Consider the following 21536-nt stretch of genomic DNA (forward strand, 5'->3'; position numbering starts at 1 on the left):
TATATATATATATATATATATATATATATATATATATATATATATATATATATATATATATATATATATATATATATATGTACGTAGATCTTACAAGATTTCCTTACGCAACTAAAATTTCTCTCTTCATGCCGTAATTTTTTTGATCTCTGAATATATCCAAATTATGGTGAACAACTTAGTAACTCTTATCTTTTGGTAAAAAAGGTTCCGGTAAAAAAGGAAAAGAACTACGATATGCAGCATTTGAAAAGATAACAATTACGATATGTAGCATTCAAAAAGATGGCTTATTTCTGCCTTCCCTTGACTCAGTGAAATATAGAACACAAGTAACAGCAGTTAAAACTATCAGTAGTAAGTAACAATAGTTAAAAGTATCAGCAATACGCTTTTAATTGGTAATAAAAAAGATGCCATTTTGCTTGAAGAACCTTCATGAGAGAATAAATAACTCAATAGTATCGTTAAAACATTGATGATGCAACTTCATTAAAAAAAAACTTTTCGCTTTTTTAAAAAATATTTTATGGAAGGGATAAAAAATCCTATTCTTATCAATGCTATGATAGCAATGGAAACTTTGGAGACGATTATTTACCATCGCTTTTTGCTTCACTTTTCTTCTTTTAACTGCTAACAATTTTACGAAGTCTATACAAGGAATAGGAAATTTAAGCGGAAAAATCCGGAGGAAAAACATTATGTGTTTCTTATAAAATCTTAGTTTAATTATAGATTTATAAAGAAATTTGGATATTTAACTTTTAATTTTACTTTGACAGGGCAATAATTACATAATTTATTGGCTTAAAAAAAGATGTGGTTACACCACATCTTTTTTTAATTTAACTGACCATTTCATCACGAACAACATAATGAATAACAATTTGAAATATTAACTTTTTGATCGAAAAATAACATCTGGTGTAATTCAACAAAATTGTTCAAATGGAACGACGTAAACCGGTTTTATCTGCATGAGTTGTCACAAGTAACGTCAATCAAAGTTTAGAAATTTTGTAACTAAAATATAATTTCAATTAAGCACAATAAACTTTTACTTTACTTACAGAAACGTAGCTTCAGACTTACATATGAACAAATGATAATAACTCGAAGAGTGCAAGGCTTGCCAACAATATAGCTTTCAATAGATAACATTTCCAATTTTATCAGTGAACAAAGTAAGCCTTTCTTATAAGATCTCTAGATGTTGCGTCATGGATCAACATCAACAAAACGTAATATATCATACTGATAAACGTTAGTTATTAATGTTATCACACTGATGAACACGAGCTACCAATGTGATAAACATGAGATGTCAAAGTAATAAATATGACCTATTATAATGATAAATTTCAGATATACCAAAGCATAAGTCATTATCTCCATGTAGCTCTTCCACTATTACGGTGCCTGTCTTCTCTCTTAGGTAATTTCATGTGATAAAATAAAACTGGTAACATAGAGTATACTTTCAAAGAAACATTGGAATTAAGCTGATCAGAAACGGAAGAGAATCCCAGATTTTCCCTCGGGAAAAATCCACCATTTTTGTATAGCGGAAAAGGGCTAACCGTGTCTGTTACTCTCCTCGGACGTATCTATCAAAACATTTACAATTCGCAATCTCTATCATCGATCTCTCTCTCTCTCTCTCTCTGAAGTACTATCTATCATCGATTGTCCGCTTTAGGTAGTGAAATACAGTAAACAGCTGGTAGTAATTTTATAAAATTAATTTTTGTGAAGTTGTTAAGAGATAATTTCATACACCAGAATTGGATTTTTCTCTTTCTCTTCCTTTCAGCTTATTCTCTTGCTATCATTTTCTCACACTTATCGACAACCTTAAGAAGAAACATCTCTTCCACCCAATCTTTACAAAATCTTGATAACTATGTAATACTTCTATGAGATTAAGCATTGTTTAAAACTGATAATTAGAAATGTTTCATTTCTTTCCAATAATATAATATATAGAATATACAGTATTCTACGTTTCTGAGAGTATTGTTGGTACGCACTGTCTGATGTAAAAAAAAAAAAAAAAAAAAACGCCTTCTTTTCGTCCTTTGCATATTGACATAAGCCCTTCTTTACTTAACATTAAAATTTGCAAATTCAAGAAAATAAAAGATTTGAACAACACACAAGAATATCCTCGTTCTACTGTAAATCTGTATTTTAATATTAGTTCTCTTCTTTAGGAAACACTCCTTGTTTTGAATTTCACGGACCACTAGAGTAGATTGTGGCTCTCAGAAACGAGAGAGGAAGCCCTCTTCGTCCAGTACTAATCCATCCAATTAAAAGTTCATTAATTCTGGTTAAAAGTGCTTCGAACTCGAAATGATTAAAAGTAGATTTTGAATTTTATGGATACTGGAGTATCTTAGACAACCATGTACTACTTCTATGGGCTTAGGCATTGTTTACTACTAGAAATAGCGATAAAACTACTGATGTCAGTGTATCGAATAAGAACGAATCTTTGAATCCGGGAATATAGCATCAAAATGACCTCTTTGCATCAGAAATTGGTGGACTAAACAGCGTGCATAATACCCAGCAAATGAAACAAATGCATCGAAATCAAATATTGATGTGGTCGAGAAATTTTTGTCCAGCAATCGTCTTTTATGACTTATAAGGGAAAAATGAAAATTCTACAAATAATTAATGCAGTGCTATTTACCCCGAACATTATCGGCACATTAAACCTGATTCTAAATTCAAAACTCTTTCGTTTCACCATATAATAAGGAAAAAGTATAGCGAATATGAAACCAAATATTATCATTTACTGAAGGATTTTTCTTTCCAAATTGTTCAGAATCCATTTATTTACAATCAAAAACACTTCCATTCAAAAGTTTGCACAAAGAAAAATGAAAAAGTTCGGATATTTTTTGCAAACTGTGATATGCAAAAGTGAATAAAATACTTGGCTATTATCAGAACAACTCGGAGAAATGTGTCCAGAAAAAAAAGAAAGAAAAAGAAAAGAGAGCTATTCCATACAACGAACGGCATGCATCTAATAAATGAGGAAAGAAATGGTTGTAATGATAAAAACAAACGAAAAAAGGAATAATTTTCAGGTATAGTTTTGTCAAGTATAATTTTCTTAATGAAATTCTCCACAAATTAACAAAAAATTAAAACTGACATCGAGAAGCAACATTCATCTGTAGTTAGGTAAACAAGAACAAACTTATTAGTTTGCATGTATTCGTGATATATGCGATGGCTCAGTCTTCAATCATCAGGTTGCAATTCGCTATAAGCACCCGAATTAACAGCATCGGCTAATTCGGCCTTCCCAGTTTTCAATCGTTCACGAATCAACTGAGCCATCGCACGCTCTGTTCGTCTTTCTAATTTTTCCAACCTCTCCGCAATATCACGTTTCAGGTCCCAGTCAATCTATTAATAAAACATTGTTAATTATATTGAAAATCTGTAAGTAGCTGAAGTCAGAGTCATAGAAAAGTTCATAAGTTTACGTGCAATACGCAGATCAAATTACAATTTTATCTAACTTATTAGTTTGCATGTATTCATTTGTTTTCTGTACTTCCAAAACAATCTGATGTACCGCTTGATAAAAAAAAGACAAAAAGTCGACAAGAAAAAAGAAATGAAGTAAACGAACCTTTCGCGGTGCCAATGTTGTGATATCAATCTGTTCCACAGCCCTAGTATCTTGAGTGTCTGCTAACTGATCAGCAATTTCTTTCTCGACAGCAAACAAATCTACACCATCACGTTTATCACCCAAATCACTCTGCGGTTCATAACTCCGAAATGTAAGCTTTACCGACTTATTTGATAACTCTGTCCCATCATCTAAAATCCTTTGGTAATAAAGGATCACAATTTAATTAACCTATCAATTGATTTCTCATTATAGAACTTCAGTTTCCCTAATTAGAGAATCTAAGTTTTCATATAGTCTTCAGACCCCTTATTTACGGATATCTGATCCCTAATTCAATATTATTTAGTGCATGAAATAAAATGAGAAAACAAAGATATCACAGGCAATCTACACTGGAAGCTGTTTCTAGTGTTTTAAAAAACAGAAAATTTACCCTCCTGTTGTTGAGTCATTCGTTCACGCATTTCCTTCAGTCGTCGCTTTCTTTCATTCGCTTCTTCTTCTAAGCTAATACTCGTCTCAGGAATATCTACCTCTTGCTCTTCAACATTTCCATCTGCCATTGATCCCTTATCAATACCAAGTGTCATGCTAAAATGATTTAGAATTGTTCATTTTCCTAGCTTTTAAGCTTCTTTAGAATTTTCCAAGTATAATGCATGTGCAAGCATACAGCTCCTTCCTCTCATCCATATATTTCGAACTAACACCACGAAACTGACATCTTTAACTTAAAAAACAGCAACAAATATTTAATGAAAATAAACATGGAAGATACAAATACTGTGCAGTAAGAATATCTCCACCAACTCTTTCCTTTCACCCATCTCTTATGTGTTTATTATTATGAGAAATTCAGAAATAAAAAAGTTGTTATGGACTTTGAACTTTTACAACGACAAATTTCTAGAAAATTTCTTTTATCAAAGTGGAAAAAAACAACATACAGTTTCCAATAAGAAAAACAACGATTCGAAAGACAAATATGACATTTTAATCAACATCCTTTCACTCTTTCGAACATGACTGAGTTAGTTTAGACTATTTACAGGACAGGAGCAAATAAGAATAGAAATTACCCCTACAAAACACCTTTTCTCCTTTCTCCAAAAAAGTACCATAGAAGACAGCAATAGAAATGAAAACTATTAAATACTATATTCGATAGAACGTTCCCTCAAATATTTGTAATAATCCTTCATTTTGTCCCAGCCATTCTTCGGCTCCCATCTGTTTTTCATTGGTGGCCCATCACCTTCCTCAAGTCTACAAATATATCGTCTTCATTAATTACTTTATATATTAAAAGAAAAATAGGAAAATTATTTTTGATTTATGAAGATGAATAATATATATCAATGTCAGCATTTCCTTTAATAAGCTGAAACAAACTTTTAGCCATACCATAAGCTGTGGTTTTTTCAACAAAACACATACTGTAATTTTGTCCCGCTTTATAACACCAACACCATAAAATTTAGTCCAAGCGTAGAAAAAAATTCATTAATGGAATTAAAAATTTATACAGCACATAATGATGCAGATCCCACAAAATGCAGATCGCAAAGAATCTGTGCTTTGATCAACAAATAATAAGGTCCACAAAATACTGCAATCGCCAAGGAATGATAAAATGCGGCATAGCGAAAGTATTAGAGATTCTAGCAGCTAGCAAGAAATGAATGAATTATGATGAACATTCCTTTCTTTCAGTCCATAAATAAACTTATAATGCGAGTTATTTTCTCGGTATAATACAGAAAAGATTAACCTAACGAAAACATTGATGTACCGGTATCTTGTGACGGTAATACGCTCACGTGCATGACGTCTATAGCCTTTGACGATTTGACACTGAACTGGGAATGCTTCCGCAACATGCATATCCGATGGAAATTCAACGTGAAGTTCTGCAGATGCTTTCTTTTTGCTTCAATTAGAGCTTGTCTTAAAATCGTACAAGCCTAAATAAAAAATGTTTGAAGATGAGTACACTTCTGGAGTTTCAACTTCACGAAAGTTATTGAAATTTCCCGAAAAAACGCTCCGGTTAACAGTTAAATTTAACAAATGATATCCAAGCAAACACCATATGTCAAACTCCTATCTAAAAGCTAACGCTAAGGAGGACTACGTTGAATATCGAATGACTGTTTTCGATCGTTACAATAAACAAACAAGGTTAAAAACTGTGTAATGAATTTTGGAAAACCTTTTTACGCTGCAGTCTTAACTGTTCCAGTGCTTCGTCAACATTCAAACGCCAAACCAAATGACAAGCCATAAACATCCTTTTAGGGCTACAATGGACCGATTCACGACAGTAATAAACTTGCCGCAAAAGTGGCAAACCGGTCTCAGGACTCACATAATTTGGTGGCCAAACAACCTGAAAAAGTACTTTTCTTTTAGCATCGCAAAGACTGTTTTAGAATACAACATAAAGGTAGATAATATACCAATCGGTTTTAATGCATCGACCTAAATCTTACAAAATTTTTCGAAAAATAATGTGATACTTTTCAGAAATCATAGAATATTAAACATAAAGCAAAGGAAGCACGGCACAAATGGATTTTTGCGACAACAAATTTAGCAACAACACTGTTAAAATAATTTGAAAAGACATAAAAGGATATAAAGATCCACCTTGTTATAGTAGTTCCATTTTTCAGGAGTCATTACATCTTGGCCAATCATGGGATGTGATTCACCTTCTTCACCATCATGTCGTTTCTCCAAATCCCACTCAGGAGCATAATACAGTTTCGGTCGTACCTGTAATGGTAATTGTTTTTGAATAAATTGCTTCATTTCATCGAAGATTATTACCTGAAATTTTCGGAAAATTTCTCTGTTAGTCCAAATCTTAAAAGATATACGAAATTGTTATTCAAAAAAACCACCACATATTTTCTTTCAAATGAGTTAAAAATCTTTACATATCAGTAGATTATTCTTTTACCTGCTCATCAAGTTGAAGTTTTGGTTGTCTTAGTTGTATCCGTCGTTTCCAAGCTTCTTCGACAGTAATATCGGTACCAGGATACAACGTCCTGTGACACCTTTGGGAAATATGCGACAGCGAAATTGATGGAAAAGAAGATACTCGTGATGGATATGACGAACACAGATGTGCTTTCAGGCATAAAAATCTCAACCGTTTCAGCATCTTTTATTAAGACTTGGACATTCCGGATCACTCAGCAATCTATCCGGTAAGTTTCCGAAAGCTGAAATTGATCTAAATACATGCAACATTTATTACAAGCTTCTAAGTTACACATAAAATATACACATAAAAAAATACACATAAAAATCCCAACCGTTTCAGCATCCTTTACTAAAACTTGTTAGCGCAAACTAATCACAGTAAATTATCAGTTATTCCTCAAACTTCAACACATGTAGTATTACTGAAAGGTAATTACAAATGAATCACATTTTTGTTCGTCTTCTATTACTTAACAGTAAAAATCAGTAAAAGTACGTCTGAAAAAAAACTTATTCAAATATTTAGCAAACCAATGAATAGAACATTTAAACAAACGGAATAAAAAAAGGGAAACTTTGTGATAATAATGAACGTATGGAAGTAAACTGAAATTATGTTGATGATGATTAAAACGTCCAAATATTTCGACTAACAACAACTTTTCCATTCTTTTACTTTGAGGATATTAAAATAACTCGTGCAACACACCAAAACTTTACCACTTAAAATCAAAAATGGATTGTATCCATACTTGAAAATATCTTCGGTCAGTTAACCAATGGTTTATTCTGATATAACATATCTAAGAAATATTCGCACTAAACAATTCTCGCTACTGAAAATATCGCTAATTTGAAAGTATTTTTTGCAATCTTCATATAGTTTGTTTATGCTACCAAATGGTATAATAATTGAGCTTACAAATTTAAAACATAAGTTCTTGATTAGTACAAATCAACATTACTTAATATCCTTGGTTGGATGTCATACCTATCACTAGGAAACTATCCAAAAAGGGCACAATACAAAATATTAGAATGTAAAACCGTATTGAAGCATTTGAAACATTTCAAACTGTTTCATTTTTCGCCGCAATAACATTAGAGATAGTTACAGTAGCTACAGATTTAATATCAAAAAACTGCATACTGCTCTGATAATTTTGGACACTAAACCCGGTAATGTGTCAACTGGAAGTATTTTTTTGCTATCAATTTGAAAGCAATTTCAAGCACCAACTTGATATTAAATAATTCACCTAGCAACAGACAAGCAAAACGCTTGATTGACAATACAATAAAAATTAAATGATATAACTATAGCTGTAACTAAAGAATGGAATTGCACAACCTTGACTGAGATGATGAAAGATACAAGTATAAAAGTTTTCATCTATAGTTATGAAATCAAATCTCCGACCTTTTATTATTGAACAATGGAAGATGAAAATTAATGACAATTTTACTAAACAACTGGCAGCGATAGAGTACGACAGAATCAGTGTAATAGTGAAAGAAAATGATTTTTTGCACGATCTCATTCCCTTAAATTAAACAATCACAACAATACTGCAGTTAAAATCTAGTTTTAAGGGAGAAACAGATGTGATATCCTGTCTAGCAATCACACCAATACAGATTAAAAAAAAAAGTAGAAGATACTCAGAGCAAAAAATGTAATAAGCTACGAAAAAATGTATTTTCAGTATATGAAGAACTAAAAATAGTTATCTATTCATTTAACAGCATAGATACTGATGCTTTCGATGCTTTCAATGCTTTGTGTTCCAATGTTAAGCCAATTAAACCATGCCACAAGCAAAATCCCATCAATAATGTGAGGAGAAATCGAAGTATTAGTGTCTGAAATATGAATTCAAATGACAGCTTAGTTGTTTGCGGACACAATAGTACTATTGTCATAAGATCAATGTCCTAAAAAATGAACCCGAAAAATTTATAATAAAACGTTAGACAGTATCTGAAACCTCTCAGAAAATATGTTTTAATCTGATTCTCTTAAAACTTCACACCATGATGTCATGATCAAACGAATTCTGAAGCAACAAATTTACTCTCAGCTCGATAAATATAGTGCAAAATACAGTAAGAAAAAATAAACGCAAATTGAAGGAAATCATTTCCGTCAAAGCTTTCTTTTATGACAAACAGTTCAAATGTAATATGTAAAAAAGAAATGCAGCCATCAACTAACCGCTGTTTTAACACCAGAAATATGCTGCTCAGCAAAAAAAGTGGCCAGAATAAATCCAATAAGGATAACAACTAAGCTAAGGAAAATGAAACGATCCCGACTGACACGAGTTATTCCTTCCTGTTGAGTTTCGATAACTTTTTTCAACAAATTCGGTGGAGTTAGTGATAGACCCTTGGTAATCTGCAGTAGTTGAAAGTCACAAGTTTTTTTTAATTAAAATTTTGTGCTCCAATTTCGAAATTATCCAGGAACCAAAAACTGGTTAAGGATACATCTATTTATTCGTAATTATAGAAATGAAAATAAAAAAGAGTCCGAAAGATGCAAAAAAAAAAAAGAAAAAAATGTGACCCACACTTTCCGGAGTAGTGCACAGCCAAGTACGATTTTTACAAGAATATTAGCACAAGCTTCTGTGAACTAAAACTATAATGCATCAAAAAGATGGTACTTGGGTGGTTTTTTTTAACTATTTGAAAAGGTACATGACGGTCATCAAACAGAGGCCATCATAATAAAACAGAAATAAACAAATACTTCGTCATGCTGCTCTGATAAGGAAAATTCGGCGTAAACTCCAACATGATCACTATAGTTGATCGATTTTTGGTCATGGATACGATTCATTCTTATTTCACACAGCTTCAGTTCTATTTTACCTAAATACTGCATGTTAACATATGGATCTTTCAACTTGATAGACTTTCATCAAAAAATAAAAAATATTGGGAAAAATGGCGCATAAGATTTTCTTGATTTTTTCTCAAAACCATATAAATTAAAATTCTGCGAGTTTTAGCAGTAACATTAGCACTGGAAGGAAAGAGTAAAGTGTTGAACAAAAATGCGTGGTTTCAGACAATGGGTTTGAGCCACTAGATTCAACAACACATCAATGCTGTCTGATAGGAACCATACCAATCAACACAGTTTCGTCAACAAGCAATAAGTATATTTATTGCATCAATTCAAAAATCAGGGATTCGGGACCGCATAAACTTCTGGCGAGTATTTCTTGCATCTGTTGGTTGTAGAACCATATTTGTTGAGATATTCGAAGATGTGCATCGGTTGGCGAAACGACAGGTGAATATGATGGCAAAGGCAAAATCCCATAGACCAATTTGTTTAGCTTCTGAAGCACTGGTTGTATGATGTGTGGTAGGCGTTAGTATGGAGAAGAGCACGGTCTGCTGACCAGTGTTGCTGAAGACGTTGCAGTTTTCGCTTTGTCACATCAGTTTACTAAGCACACTTTCCAGATCTAATGGTTTTACCAGCATTTTGCGTACTGTAGTGGCAACAAATCACCAAACAATGACCATAATCTTTTTTCAAACGCAAGTTCAGTTTTGGAAAATGTTTTAGAGTTTCTATCCCATCCGAATCACTGGAATGACTATGGTTATTTAGCATGTACAATTCATTTTTCAAGAAATGTTTCGTTTTTTTTCTTTTTTACTGACCCAATTTGAACCGCATGATTAATTAAAAAAAAAAAGTACAAAGCGAGAAATCAACGTACAATTATGTACAATAAAAACCACACCTATTTAAGAATGCGTTTTAATATCAAACAGCAAAGTTCAACGCAGAAATTGCAATTTGCATTATGCAGTTAATTCCTGAACAGTAGACTTTCAACCTGATAATAGTCTTAAAGAAGTGCAATTATGCGATTAAACTTACTTCTTCCACTTCTATACATAATATAATCCAAACGTTTTCCATAATTTTTTTTATTTTTGAATCTCTGAGGTGTATAACAATTATCAAGCCTTCCGAAAGTCGCACCACAATCATCGCAACTATTCTGAAACAATAAATAAATTACTAATACCTTCATTTCCTTCAAGAGAAAACTTCAGAGAAATAAAACTGAACAAAAAATTTGGGGACGTTAAGCCTAATCATACTCTTTCTTTCAAATATCCTTTGAAACCTTGCCTAGTCCTTAACTTGTCAGCTTTGATTTTCAGTGAAAATAAGCATATCATTTTCAGATGAAGTGTTTCGAGACTTCACGTCATAAAAAGACGAGACTTTGTTCAATTAAGTTCGTCTGTTTATATGTTTATTTTGTTTATTTATTTTATTCGTTTGTTTATTTGTTTATTTTGTTTATTTAATTGTACAATTAAGTTCGATGAAATCACTTTTCTTATCTTAAAATGATATTAAAAGATAACCGGTTTTTGAATCCAAGCATCTCTCAAGTTTGCGTTTTGCACGATTAACTGGTACGCAAGATTGTCGGGTTCAATGTTAAAATCGCCTGAAATATAATAATTCACACAGTTTCATTTAAAAAAGCACGCTATTTTGGCATACTAAACTTAACTCTTAGATTTCAAAGTTCCCAAGTTTGAAAACTTAATAGTGCGAGATGCGATTTTCACGAAATTTCATGAAATTAAAAATCCTACCTGCGATAAGCAGCGGTAGAGCACTAGCGAACAGCACTAGCGGACAGCACTAGCGCAGTGGATAGTTGGAAAGTCTTCAAAGGAAGTTAATTACAAAAGAAAACAAACCAGCAAGAATTAAGGCATCAGCAGAATAACTTGTGTGTTTAACAAACTGAGCTAGTTCAAAAGCTTGTGCAAGACGATGAGGTAAATATAGGTCTTTGTTAGGATTGTATTCAGCGTGAAGCTAAAAATTTGGGTTTTAATCAAAAATGTCTGATTTAATTTATTTAAAAAACCAAAGATTGATCTGCGAAAAAAAAACAGGTTAAATTTCATGAGAGAAACGGTGAAGATTGGAAAAATGTTCGATGACAAATATAAAGAGAGATACTATGATGTTTTGGTTCCTCACAAATTCATCTGTGCTCCTATTATGAAAAGTTCAGAATCGTATATTTGATTTTCGTAGGAACTTGTTTAAAAAAGAAACTTACATGAGCAGCATAAAAATTGACACGGTACTGCTCAATTTCAATTTCCACTAAACCTACACCTTTCCCAGCAAACCAATCACCCCTGAAATCGAAAAATATCTGACTTTGCTATAAAATTCGGAAAGGTTTAGGACTTGTTAAAAATCCTGAATGTATCGCAATTCTAATATTTTCAGTAACTTCAGAATTTGCAGAATCCTGAAGTTACTGGAAATGTCATAATGGCCTGTAGCAAGATTTCTCTGTCAGTAGCAGAAGTTAGCGATAAACAAAGCGATAAATAAATGATAACAGCTAGATTAAAAGTACATGCCTGATAAGTCTCAAACTAACTGAGGAAATCTTGATACAGTCCAATCAGCGGAAATTATTGGTCCGAACCCTTGGCACTCTAACTGCTTCGTGGATTCAATATATGTCTTCGAAAATTAGTATCTTTTTCGAATCATTGATGTTGCTTGATGCGCAGTAGTAGTAGTATCAGAATCAAAGGAAAATTTTTTTTGAATGACACGAAGACTTTGGTGAAATACTACAGAATTCTACCTGTGTATATGATGAGCAAATCCATTCAATGTGAAACGATGCATTAAAGTTGACACAATGGGATAGCGACTGAAAACGCAAATGCCACTTCCAGTGAAACCACTGTAATAAAAAACGAAATGGATCAAGATATGTTGCTAAATTTAAAGATCTAAAGTTCAGAAAAAATAAATCATCAAAAGTTTCGTCTTATGTAAATGAATTCTAATACAATTCCATCATTTTGAAAAAGTAGTTCGCTCTTAATTTTAACTAAAAATACCTATGGAAGTAATAACTGTAACCAAATATTTTTTTCAATGCTTCTTGTAAACGAAGAAAATCATGTTCTCCCCAAACCTGAAAAAATGAAACTGACCTTTTTCAGATTTTAATTTTTTTTAGAAAAAAACGTCACATATTTCTGCGCTGTTAAAAGTAATTTTACCTTGAAAAGTACGATTATAAAGTGTGACTACCGTCATTCCAAAACATTCTTCAGTGCAGAAAAATCAACAGTTTAAAAACATATATCATAGCTTAGAAACATACTTCTTCTAGTGCCACAATATCATACTCGTTTAGCAGTAAAGCTTCTCCAATCTTTTTTATTCGAAGAGAATGATCATTGCTTCTAAACGGCCATGGTAAAGGTAAAGCCCTGAAAAGCATGGATGTTCAACATGCTTGAGAAAGTCATGCAAAGAACTGTCAAAAATGCAAGCATTACCTAATAATCCAATCAAAATAAATAAAAGTAAACATGTAAACATTTGCTTATTTTATTTCTAACAAAATTACGGAAATTAATATTACATATGAATGGAACTACTTTTCCACAGACTTGAAGGATCTAAGAAAACATATTTCATGCGTTTAATAAGTTCTAAAAGAACATTAACGTCATGAAATTGTTATTTCGCTAAAAAGTTAAAGAAAAACTTTACTGTTAAGGAACAATACTCTTTATTAATATATAGAGAAATTTAGTTAATCTTTTGACTTAAATTACAAAAGCATTCTTATATTTTCCAAAAAATCAAAAAAGATTAAGTACCAGCAATTCAAGCTAACAACGCGCAACACCAATGGCATATTTTCCGGACAGGAAAGAATTTCTCCCGGTGACTTGAAATTTTACTGAAATACAATAAGAAATGTCGCTATAACAAAACAACTTTACTGTTAAGGAACAATATTCTTTATTAATATATAGAGAAATTTAGGAAAATTCATAATATGACCATTGTTATCTATTTTGCAGTCTTTTTCAATAAACGTCCAATTTCAAATGATTGTGTTATCTATTCAAATACCAATGAAAGTGAAACGTGAATCGAATTTTGGTTAACGAAAAGCAGTATAATTAAATGATGACATTTCACCAAAAAAGAAATCAATAATACAGTGTGTGATTTTTTTAATCAATACTGGTATAAATGTCTTCACAAAATCGATAACAAAGCTGGCGGAAAAGCCAACTGTTGCAAAAAAATTAAATAAAAGAAAATAGTAAAACTCAATGTTTATTAATACAAAGAACGGAAAATTAATTGAGCATCAACAGCAGGAAGATGTTACATTATCAGTCATTATCTCCCGTTTGTGAAAGATATTTAATGATATCAACCCAGTTTCAGCCACTCTCCTGCAAAAAAAAAGGATATTTCCACAATTTCTAAAGTCTTGATCTAATTCTAACTTAATCTGAACCTTTCATATAAACCACAAACATATTCCAGACCTGCTTAACACTTTTATTCTTTTACAAACTATAGAAACTGTAATTTTCGTCACAGTGATCACTGATTCCCTAGATATGATTCGTCCCTTCAAAACTTAATCTATGTTTCAGAACTTTGTTTTAATTTTGCCGAAATGTGCAGAGTAATTATGAATTTGTTATAGTGTGTTTCTTCTTCACAGACACTCCCTTATCGAGGGGGAGAAGGTTGCCTGCCCTTCTGAAGCTACTAGCTATGTTGACCGTATCGTATCGGTGGGGTTCCCATACCGAAGAATTCTCAACTGAAAGGTCAGGTAAAGTGCGTCCACGGTTAAGATATGCTCGATAGCCTCCCAACATTCGTCCTGGGAGGACAACTCAAACTCCAAACCCGGGCAGATGGAGTTCGCTTGTAAGGCCATCCATCTAGGAGAGAGTATTCTAATAAAAACCTATGTCAAAGTGGATAAACCATAGGAGTAAAGGGTCCGATCAGTTCCGCACACGCTGTATTTCACCTAAAATATCCACTGCGGAGACTGGAAGGATACGCCTCACGTATGTAGCGTTTGCAACAAGCGTGAGTAAAGCCCTTTGCAAATGTTCGTTTACGAAGCCTAGTCATAATGATGATGATGTAGTATATACGGAAATTTATGATAGAATGGGAAAATTTAGGTAAATTTAATCGAAAAAAAAATGAAACCAAAAATGAACCTTTTTGCCAGCAAGTGCATGATCTCACATCCGTTTTTTCTAGGTTTTAGTCATTTGCACTTTTTTTAACTCCAACAGTGATTTCCTGAACTCCATTTTCATCAATTATCTTACTACCACTATCACTTTCATCTCCATTTTCCTCGCTTATCTCACTACTATTATCACATTTTCTTCTTTCTCAACATCAGCCGTAAGAATTTCCATCTAAAATTTTAACAAAGAAACGTTTAAAATAAAACTATTTGAGATTGATAATTTTGCGTGAAAAAAAAATAGTCCAAAACTTTGTCCACATAACTTCTACGCTATTTTTGTAGATTTTAATTCCATATAGTGATCCAGAATCAATACTGAAAACCATACACATCATTTACTCTACAAAGAAATCAAACGCCAAAAATTGACTATTAGTCCACAACATAAGCACACATACACATATATACCTGACCATTAAGTAAATTTTCGAAATTTCTCCGAATATATTCAAACAGTGTGAAAGTTACAGCCATTCGTAAATATCGCCTCATTTCAACTAATAATCGACCTAGTTTTTTATCTAAAATCTGATAAACATAGAATGAAATCTGCTTGGAAAGAAAATGTTTTCTTTTATTTATTACAGAAAAAGTAAAGTCAAACATGTGCGCATCACAAACTTTGTGCAAGATATTTTGATTACGGAAAATATCTAATGTAATAGCGGGAATTGTTTTGGGGTAAGATGGTAATTGCAAATCATCCACTCGTGAAATCTCACAGCCGGACGACGTGAAACGTTCGAGAAGAAAACGACATGGATGCGTCTGAATAAATGCAAATAAAGAAAAAATAAATGAGGAATTTTTCTTCTTTCGAAAATTTCGAAAACAAAGTGATGCACGCTAAGTCTCACAAAGTCTTCCCTATCAACTTCACTGTCAAGAAATTTTTCCTGGTTATTGATGAGCGCTTCTGAAATAAATTTTTATTTTGAACAGTTTTAATTTTCAAAAAAAAAAAGAAAAAACGAGGAACAGGTAATTACGTACCTATAGAAAATAGCAAATGATAGTATTTCTTCGAATAAATGATGCTAGTGATCAAAAATTAGTGAAAAAAAAGTGCATGCATTTCAGCACTAAGAAGGTTTCCTTCTCTCAGTAGTGATCAACATTTCGTTATTATCATTGACAATGAATTTCAAGTTTACCCTTATCTCTTCCGTATTTCTTCCTAAGAAGTTTTTAATGTCTGAAAAAAAAGACAGGGAATGTTTTAGAAGTATAAAAGGTTTTCTTCTGTCGATAACGACCAAAGTTGTACCTATGGCAAAGAAATTATGTAGGAAAAAATAGAATCTGTAATAGTATGTGAAACAATACCTAAAATAGGCAAAATAAGTAACTAAATGTAACTTGAATAAATAAATAAATGCCTGAAATAAGTAAGCGGCAAATAATTCCAATTTTTTTAAGGCAAATGAGCAATCACGAGCAAAATATATGTTAATGATAACGAAAGAGATAAGTGTGAACCTGAAATTTATTGTCACTGATAACAACAAAACGTTGATCACTATCGAAAACTGACTGCAACATTTCCAAATCAATCTTCCGGTTTTCTAAAACATCCAGTTATTACATCATTAACGGTAATTCATTTGAGTAAATTAATTTTAAATTTAATAAATATATGAAACAATTAAAACCAATTGTTTCCTTAGAGGAACGAAAACAGCAGCTTAAAATTGTTTGTTATTTTTTTAGACAAAGAAATTAAGAGAACAATGTTTGCCGCGATTTTATGCAAAATGACATGGAACAATAACATTTATACAAAGTAGTTAAAGCAATGACTTAACAAAAATGAAATTCATGGTAATAAGGGGAAGACAACAGAAAATAGCACAATACACGTGAATAAATTAAATGATAATTCCAAAGAAAAATCTAAGAAAATCCACAAATACCCTCAGAGCCAAAATATGTACTAACGCCAAATAAAAAAAGCCTAGTCCCATTATAGGGATGTATTTCATAGAGCCTAGCCAGTCCGTGATGTATTTCGCGGGTTGCAATGATGTCTGATGATGGGATAGATTGTATGTGAACTGCACGTTTTGTTTTCGGTTTTACGTTCACTGGAACCAAGAATAAAACGTAAAGTCTTGTAACATCTACCATATCTTCATGTTTTTACCTGACATGCTTTCACGTCTAGTTTTGTTGACTCAGTAATTTCCACTGGTTCAGTCTACTTTTTCGTTTTCATCCGGTGCGCCATTCCTTACGTTGATTCCACACTTCATACTAATATGATTCAAATTTTTATTGTTTTTCAGCGTAAATGTCACCGCTACTATATCGGTTGTTTTCCGTTACACGTTCACAATTATCTCGAACACGATTGAAGCAAACGACTAAAGCGATTAGTACAAGTCAAGTGCGACATACTCAAAGTGCTGCAAGTTAGCCTTCCATGTCAATATTTTTATTACGTCAAGGTTTACTTCGAACGGTTTTGAATTTTTCGGAAGAAATTGTAAACTCTTTCAAAACACTTACATGCAATTCATATTTGGTATCGCTACCCACTATTCTATATCAGATATATCCTTTTTCACTCTAAGGTACTCATTTGCAGTGTTTCAATCACAAAATGCAGTTATAATGAAATTTTGGAAAGTTTACATTGTAGATTATGATGAGGAGGCAGATGATCGTGATCGTTTCAAGTATGACAAATTTTACAATGCCGTAGTAATGTTTGGTTCACCAGTGGTACTCGCGATCCTTTTCTATGTGACTTATTTGGGACATCAGATGGAGGAGCATTTTGACCAAGAGAAATACGTTCACTATCCATACCTAACCGTCCGTAATAAAGTTAGTTAAATTTAAATTGAATCATCTATTATCCTTTTCAAAAAACCATTATGCAAAACTCAATTTTTCGACTTATATCAAGGCTACTGGTTAAGGGATTTTCATCATCTATATTTTTAGCCGCTTCCATGGGGTGATGGTAATCACGCTCTGTTCCACAACCCAGAAAAGAATTACGTGCCAGGTGTTGGTTTCGAGAAGAAACAAGAAAAACACCACTGATTTTGCCCGTTATTTGGAAGTGCTACATGTATTTATCCAATTATTTCAAACTGATTAATGTTTACTGTACATCTGAGATTTTACTGGTGTGTTGTAGAAAATACTCACAGCTTTTTTACTATCGATTGCTACGTAAAATCTATCGTGCTATTTTGTTTTATTAGTTTTGAAATTATAGTGGTTTATTTTTACTGTATATCTGAGATTAATCTTACACTAGCGTTATAATCATAAAGTCTAACGAGTGAACTGTGATGGGTAAATTAAAGGAACAGATTCCGAGTTCGAGAAACTTTCCCGGTACTTTTGACTTTTTTTGTAGTAGAGGAAAGGATATAAATTTGAAGTGAACGTGAAAATCACTTTTAAAGCACGTGTTTCAATGAACGTAAATACTATTTTAATGGTCATTCTTTCTCAATGATCCTTGCCATATTATCTTTTAGTTTTCTAGTAGAAATACCCATTTGCTGACTCGTTTGCTTGGTTATTTCCATTTTGCGTGGATATGGAAACTTTTCCATGAAGGAGTTTGTTTTTGGCGAATATTCCTCAATTTTATTAGGATATCAAGGTATGTAATGAATTTAGATTGAATAAAGTTCATTGCCTCACAAACCAGATTGAGTTTGCAATGAATCACTAGTTTTACAAGTATTCACTTCTTTTAGAGGTGACGTAACTACATGCCTGGAACTATTATGGACTCACCATTCAGAAGTGATTTGTGATACTGTCCACTCAGGGGTGAGAGATCCTTGACAGCTGTGTAAGAAGTTAAGACTTCGATTCTTGTTTGGATTATCCATTCTTTTTGTATGACACATTTGAGCTTTCCGCTGATTGCAGCGCATAATTTGCCTAACAAGTATTTTCAAAGGTTCTAACAATATAATGAGACGCAATGAGTCACGAAATCACATTCAAAAGCTTAACTCTTTTACATTTCATTGTTCTAGCTTGTAAATTGTTTTAGTAAAAGGTTAGAATAAGTATGAAATATGATCGGAGTAAAAATGACGGATTCCATTATATATATCCAATCCAAGGTTGTGCAATCACTTTAAAGAAATTTAGCGATGCTCATCGTATTCATCATTCAAATATTGCTACAATTACAAGTTGAATAATATAGATACCTATGATTATCAGGAAATGATCTGTGACACTGCTCATATATCATATTTATCATCTTAATATTTATCAGTTATTGACTGCCCCATGTTATATACAAAAAGGCTCTTCAATAAACCCTTATGTAACATGGTAAATCATGAAGCCATATAGTGTTTAGCTATAAAGTAATTTTCATTTCTCAAATAAATATTGTTATTGGGCCAATAAACATTACCAATGAATTATATTGAAATAAAAAACTAGTGTGTGCCTAGGGGAAGTGAAATTCATTGTTGTTTTAATATTTCTTTATTACATTTGAAACATTAAAGAAAATATATCCTTGCGGAAAAAAAAGTAGTACCATGGAAGTCGACGAAAATTTATTACAGACCAATTACTAACAAAATTTTTATCTTCTCAAATATTATTTTTTCATTTGTAATATATAATAAATTCCATTTCAAGATAACAAGAATCAGTTCATAAATCTCCTCCAGTATTATTTTCCTTCCATATCAATATAATTCAACAACTTTTTATCGCACTATTAATATCTCAGAGAACATACATACATATATACTCCTGATTCTTTTTTAAAATAGATTTTATGGAACAACAAAATTGTGGATAATTTCTAGTACCTAAAAAATTGACTGAACAAATCTGGTAATTTCCATTTCGACATTCGCGGGGAATATTGCAATCCCAGTTAATATGATAATTTCATCTGACTGAACAGATGATAATCCAGCTTATTTTGAAATATTCAGTACTAATTCCCCACTTTTAAGGCTCGAGACAGATAAATTGACAACAACCTACTTATTAGCTTTCATTAACTTTAGCAATGATACAAGCAACATATCCATAAATATCGAATTGATTTTTCAGACATTACTATTATCATTATTGAATTCAAATATTTACTTATTAATTGAATTGCTTCCATATATTGAATCATAACAAGCATTTAACAAATACGAAGGAAAGAAAAAAAAAACTAAACACGCAAAACATATGTTTTCAATACCGGAGTTCTCGATTCCGGGACGACTGTGTATCATATCATTTATCTGACATCCGTTTTCAAACAAATATTTAACCCTTACAATTTATTTCTTGGCAAAATATTGTTTATCAAATAAGGTCAAAAACTAAAAAAGAAAAATGTCGTATTATGATATTATAGTTAAATACGAAATATATGCATTATTCAACATGTACATATGATTATTTCACCTATATATTTTGTTTTTAACTTTTTGCCAAATGTACTTCATCCATCACCTGCTCCTTTACAAATCTCATCAAAAAGTCCAATTCGATTATTCAGCAAAATAATGAAAGAAAAAATGAAACAAAGGTATAATGGGAATGCTAACATAAACCTTGAACAAAGTAAAAAATTTTGGCCAAAAATTTTGCAAATGTTACGTTATTTAGACAAAAAATGTTAGCGTATTTTTTCAAACCAAATATAAACTTCAACTGCTAAGAGCGTGCTAATTCGAAGGGCAGAAGACTGTGATCTGAGGCCAGCATCAGGATGTCTGACATGATGTATCAGCGGAAGAAGCTCAGTAATGAATGATAGAACATTAACATCACTTTGATAGGAATAGGATCTGCAAGAACTTCAACGTTCCTTCAATATTTGGATTTAATGAGCAGGATGAATAAATTTAATCGAAATTAGGGGCATTCTATATTCTTGATTAGATTAGGGATAATTTCTTGAATGCTTTTAAAGCCATGCCTTATAATCATTTTTTGTGCCAAATCATAGTTCTAATAATATTGTATATTTCAGTTATGTGTTGTAAGTTTATTCCCTCGTTTTACATGCTTCTATCGATAGCAAATGCGATGCATTTGGGGCGTAATGGGCAACAGCAACCGTACTACTTCCAAAACATAAAACAGCAAGGTATGCAACCGCAAAGCATAAGACCACAACTTTCACGACCGCAGCCCAAGCAACTGCAATTCCTTCAACACCCAGAACCGCAACAACTGGAACAACCAGAACAACCGCAAAGTATCTAATTACCATCATGGAATATTTTCCAGAATTTTTACTTCTTACAGTTCCCTATTGTGATTCAAAAAGTATGATCGATCAAAGTTCGTTTAAATCTAAGTAAATTTCAACTAAGGGTAAATAAAATTTCAACTAAATTTCAACGTAAATTTCAACTAATTTCAACTTTCAACTAAAATTCAACTAAATTTCTAAGGGCTTCTCTGATTTCAGGTTTTGATAAAAAATGTGCTGGCTGCATAATAAAATATAAAATTGCGGAGGTACAGATTGCATACCGACAACACCGTCATACACGCGGGAAACAACAGTATGGACGATACCGCCAACACAGACACCACCGACATTAGCACCGACCTGGACTTACGCAACTGCAAGACCAACGCCAAAAAGTTGCATGTGTGCATGCTATATGCCTCCGCCATGTCAGATATGTCAACCATGTCAGTGACAACTATGAGCGTTTCATTTAACCATAGTTAAAACAAAAATTACTTTTCACTTATTTTTATTGATCAGTAAAGCGATTTAG

The 21536-nt window shown here is 32.3% G+C and overlaps 8 protein-coding genes across 8 annotated transcripts; 2 read left to right on the forward strand and 6 right to left on the reverse strand.

Annotated features, from left to right (window-relative positions):
• Positions 1–2846: 2846 nt before the first annotated feature.
• Positions 2847–4267, reverse strand: LOAG_05143 (hypothetical protein). The gene is made up of 3 exons (XM_003140680.2): positions 4104–4267; positions 3665–3858; positions 2847–3435 (listed from the first exon to the last, which is right to left on the reverse strand). Exons 1-3 carry the CDS (start codon positions 4258–4260, stop codon positions 3268–3270), a joined length of 519 nt encoding a protein of 172 aa, XP_003140728.2. The 5' UTR covers positions 4261–4267; the 3' UTR covers positions 2847–3267.
• A 405-nt stretch (positions 4268–4672) lies between these two features.
• Positions 4673–6911, reverse strand: LOAG_05144 (hypothetical protein). Its single transcript, XM_020446777.1, has 5 exons — positions 6636–6911; positions 6320–6448; positions 5883–6059; positions 5442–5634; positions 4673–4936 (listed from the first exon to the last, which is right to left on the reverse strand). Exons 1-5 carry the CDS (start codon positions 6840–6842, stop codon positions 4908–4910), a joined length of 735 nt encoding a protein of 244 aa, XP_020302921.1. The 5' UTR covers positions 6843–6911; the 3' UTR covers positions 4673–4907.
• A 1484-nt stretch (positions 6912–8395) lies between these two features.
• On the reverse strand, positions 8396–9554 carry LOAG_17374 (hypothetical protein; the record flags this gene model as incomplete). The annotated part of the gene is made up of 3 exons (XM_020450036.1): positions 8396–8527; positions 8880–9062; positions 9420–9554. The coding sequence occupies 3 exons, from the start codon at positions 9552–9554 to the stop codon at positions 8396–8398; spliced, it is 450 nt and encodes a 149-aa protein (XP_020306348.1).
• A 296-nt stretch (positions 9555–9850) lies between these two features.
• Positions 9851–13464, reverse strand: LOAG_17375 (hypothetical protein; the record flags this gene model as incomplete). The annotated part of the gene is made up of 9 exons (XM_020450037.1): positions 13370–13464; positions 12865–12973; positions 12596–12672; positions 12334–12435; positions 11788–11869; positions 11417–11537; positions 11072–11157; positions 10572–10695; positions 9851–10017 (listed from the first exon to the last, which is right to left on the reverse strand). Exons 1-9 carry the CDS (start codon positions 13405–13407, stop codon positions 9851–9853), a joined length of 906 nt encoding a protein of 301 aa, XP_020306349.1. The 5' UTR covers positions 13408–13464.
• Positions 13465–14289: 825 nt separating this feature from the next.
• Positions 14290–15009, reverse strand: LOAG_05146 (hypothetical protein; the record flags this gene model as incomplete). Its single annotated transcript, XM_003140683.2, has 1 exon — positions 14290–15009. Exon 1 carries the CDS (start codon positions 14458–14460, stop codon positions 14290–14292), a length of 171 nt encoding a protein of 56 aa, XP_003140731.1. The 5' UTR covers positions 14461–15009.
• LOAG_05147 (hypothetical protein) lies at positions 14903–16920 on the reverse strand (the record flags this gene model as incomplete). Its single annotated transcript, XM_003140684.1, has 5 exons — positions 14903–14962; positions 15202–15321; positions 15415–15561; positions 16273–16358; positions 16707–16920. 5 exons carry the CDS (start codon positions 16918–16920, stop codon positions 14903–14905), a joined length of 627 nt encoding a protein of 208 aa, XP_003140732.1.
• Positions 16921–17072: 152 nt separating this feature from the next.
• LOAG_05148 (cytochrome c oxidase subunit VIa family protein) lies at positions 17073–18140 on the forward strand. The gene is made up of 3 exons (XM_003140685.2): positions 17073–17204; positions 17435–17622; positions 17743–18140. Exons 1-3 carry the CDS (start codon positions 17084–17086, stop codon positions 17842–17844), a joined length of 411 nt encoding a protein of 136 aa, XP_003140733.1. The 5' UTR covers positions 17073–17083; the 3' UTR covers positions 17845–18140.
• Positions 18141–20775: 2635 nt separating this feature from the next.
• Positions 20776–21455, forward strand: LOAG_05149 (hypothetical protein; the record flags this gene model as incomplete). Its single annotated transcript, XM_003140686.1, has 2 exons — positions 20776–21001; positions 21274–21455. 2 exons carry the CDS (start codon positions 20776–20778, stop codon positions 21453–21455), a joined length of 408 nt encoding a protein of 135 aa, XP_003140734.1.
• Positions 21456–21536: the final 81 nt, after the last annotated feature.

This window comes from Loa loa (genome assembly GCF_000183805.2).
Source record: "Loa loa unplaced genomic scaffold supercont3.67, whole genome shotgun sequence".
NCBI lineage: Eukaryota > Metazoa > Nematoda > Chromadorea > Rhabditida > Onchocercidae > Loa > Loa loa.

Excerpts from the sequence above, each read along its gene's own strand:
- LOAG_05143 (XM_003140680.2), bottom strand. The coding sequence starts at position 4,260 with ATGACACTTGGTATTGATAAGGGATCAATGGCAGATGGAAATGTTGAA. Across the intron at positions 3,859-4,103 it reads AATGACTCAACAACAGGAGG|ATGATGGGACAGAGTTATCA; the intron begins GTAAATTTTCTG and ends AAAGGATTTTAG. Across the intron at positions 3,436-3,664 it reads CAACATTGGCACCGCGAAAG|ATTGACTGGGACCTGAAACG; the intron begins GTTCGTTTACTT and ends TTTTATTAATAG.
- LOAG_05144 (XM_020446777.1), bottom strand. The coding sequence starts at position 6,842 with ATGCTGAAACGGTTGAGATTTTTATGCCTGAAAGCACATCTGTGTTCG. Across the intron at positions 6,449-6,635 it reads AACTTCAACTTGATGAGCAG|GTACGACCGAAACTGTATTA; the intron begins GTAAAAGAATAA and ends TTACCATTACAG. Across the intron at positions 5,635-5,882 it reads TAAGACTGCAGCGTAAAAAG|GCTTGTACGATTTTAAGACA; the intron begins GTTTTCCAAAAT and ends TTTTTTATTTAG.
- LOAG_05148 (XM_003140685.2), top strand. The coding sequence starts at position 17,084 with ATGTCACCGCTACTATATCGGTTGTTTTCCGTTACACGTTCACAATTA. Across the intron at positions 17,205-17,434 it reads ACATACTCAAAGTGCTGCAA|ATTATGATGAGGAGGCAGAT; the intron begins GTTAGCCTTCCA and ends TTTACATTGTAG. Across the intron at positions 17,623-17,742 it reads ACCTAACCGTCCGTAATAAA|CCGCTTCCATGGGGTGATGG; the intron begins GTTAGTTAAATT and ends CTATATTTTTAG.